The 2,499-nt window shown below is 37.3% G+C and overlaps 1 protein-coding gene across 1 annotated transcript; it reads right to left on the minus strand.

Moving 5' to 3' along the window:
* Positions 1-381: 381 nt before the first annotated feature.
* LOC130743934 (uncharacterized) lies at positions 382-1,227 on the minus strand. The gene has a single exon (XM_057596145.1). It carries the CDS (start codon positions 1,225-1,227, stop codon positions 382-384), a length of 846 nt encoding a protein of 281 aa, XP_057452128.1.
* Between the last annotated feature and the right edge of the window lie 1,272 nt (positions 1,228-2,499).

Consider the following 2,499-nt stretch of genomic DNA (forward strand, 5'->3'; position numbering starts at 1 on the left):
CTTTTCCTACAAATACCCCATTACGGGTTAATATAAGTTTCCCAGATTCATACACAGATTTGATTCCTGGTTTTCCCAACAAGTCCCCACTAACAAGGTTCCTATTCATCTCTGGAACATGCAGCACATTAACAAGAGTAACTTTCTTTCCGGAAGTGAAGTTGAGTTCGACAGTTCCAGTTCCGACAACCTTTGATCGAACTTCATTTCTCATATGCACTTCTTGACCATCAGTTGATTTAGAGTAAGTCTTGAACGATGCTTTGTCATATGATACATGAACAGTGGCACATGTATCATACCACCACCCTGGAACTTTACCCTTTACAACCATAACTTTGCTCACAGTAGCGATTATTTCATCATCAACTTGGATAGCATTCACTTCCTTCCTAGCCTTGTTTTGTCTGCAGTCTCTAGCAAAGTGGCCAGGCTTTCCGCAAACATAGCAGCCACCCTTTGGACCTTTTGTTCCATTGTTGTTTTTGAACTTATTATGTTCTTTCCTTGGTCCAAGATGTTGTTGTTTTCCATCATATTTTTCTTGCCTTTTGCAGTTACAACATTTGCCTTAGAGAAACCAGAAGACTCAGCCTTGTCTCCGACCTTCGATTCCTCCTCGATTCGAAGTTGTTTCTGAATTTTCTCCAATGAGAAGTCTTCAGAATTGTGTAGCAGTTTCTTCCTGTAACCATTCCAGGAAGGTGGCAATTTTGCAATGATTGCACCAACTTGAAAAGCTTTAGGGATGTCTATTTTCACTGCCTTTATCTTATTTACGAGAACTTGTAACTCGTGCACTTGTTGCAGAATAGGTTTTGAATCTAACATTTTGAAATCGAAATATTTAGATATTAAGAACTTTTTAGTACCTTCTTCCTCAGCCTTGAATTTGAATTCCAATGCTTTCCATATTTCCACTGTGGACTGAGTGTCTGTGTACAGATCATAGAGGCGGCCGGAGAGAGTGTTCAGAATATGTCCACGGCACAACAACTCATCCTCTATGCGCTTCTTTCTTTCGGTCTTAAGTTCATCAGAATCATCATCTTGTGGTTCAGCAATTGGTGTTAGATCAGGGTCTAACACATAATATATTTTCAGTGCAGTCAAGAGAAAAATCATCTTGTCTTGCCAACGAGTGAAATTCGTTCCATCGAAGCAATCAAGTTTAACAAGATCCTGGTTCATAACTTTGATACTGGAGACAGAAGCATCAGTAGCCATTTGAATATACTTTAAGATTGTTAGAAATGAACAGGCTTGATCGTGATGAAATCACTTTCCTTAAAGTATTTCAAGCACTCTCTGAATTTTGTCATAGAGTTTGGATGCAAGAATACCCAGGATAATCAACCTTGTTTCGAGTTTGCACAAGACTAATGAAAACTCGAAATGAAGCGAAGTGGTTTTTCTGGAAAATCAGAGGATATGATTGTGTATCTTGAATTATGAACATGCACTATATTTATAGGCCAAACAGAATAATATATAAGGTTGCGACCCTTCATAAATTGTGTCTGTTACCAACAGATATGTGTGCCAACTGTCATTTCATGAACAGTTGCAAAATTCGAATTCAAAAACGAGCAAAACAAACGGACGTTACGGCAACGCGTTGCCGTTGCCGTCTACAAGACGACTCTACGCCCACGCCGGCGAGGGGTGGTGTGAGTGAAACATGTCACATAAAAGCTTGGGACCACCAAACCATGCACATGTGGCACTATATCCTCCCTTTGTCCCTTTGTTGAATGGTTGGCATTTAATGATATATAAATGCTTTGAAAAGTTGCTTCACTTTCTATGTGGGACTTATTTCAAATTCATTCATTGAAAAATCAACACACTTGTCATTTTGGAACACCATGTAATTATTACTACTTGAGTAATTATTACAACAGGATGTTCCCACAACCCAAACCGAATTGCTTTATTTAATGGGAACTTCAATTAACTTTGACAATTTAAGCAGCAGTTTAAAGCAGCCATAAAATGATTTTCCCCTCATTAAATTGAAGATTGTTCTCTAATTTATCAGTACTTCAAATTCATTTATCATATCTCTTTAATTAATGTGAGACCCGACATTCATATATATATATATATATATTAAGTTCTAGTTATGTGCGATTATAAATCAAACTGTAATTGAACAATATAAATCAAACTTAAACTAACCAAACATGTAATTAATTAAGTTTTATGGGTTAAGCTAATTAGTATATACTCTAACTACAGTTCATAACCTTAATTTTTTTTCTTCAACATCAAGGGTTTCCGTCTTCTTTTTGTTTTCTCCATTTAAAATATAGAAAGTTGTTGTGATTAAACTAATTATGGAAACCATTGCCGTTGCCTTCGGAGCGCATGCGACGGTGAAAGAAAATAGAAAATGGTTTGATCGGTGGCTCCGTGACACAAAGACCGCCACTTTTATGTCACGGGATGGTTAGATTGTAATCAACTCAAAGACGTGGGAGCAAAGTGAATGAAGCA

This window comes from Lotus japonicus, chromosome 3 (assembly GCF_012489685.1).
Source record: "Lotus japonicus ecotype B-129 chromosome 3, LjGifu_v1.2".
In the NCBI taxonomy this organism is placed as follows: Eukaryota; Viridiplantae; Streptophyta; class Magnoliopsida; order Fabales; family Fabaceae; genus Lotus; species Lotus japonicus.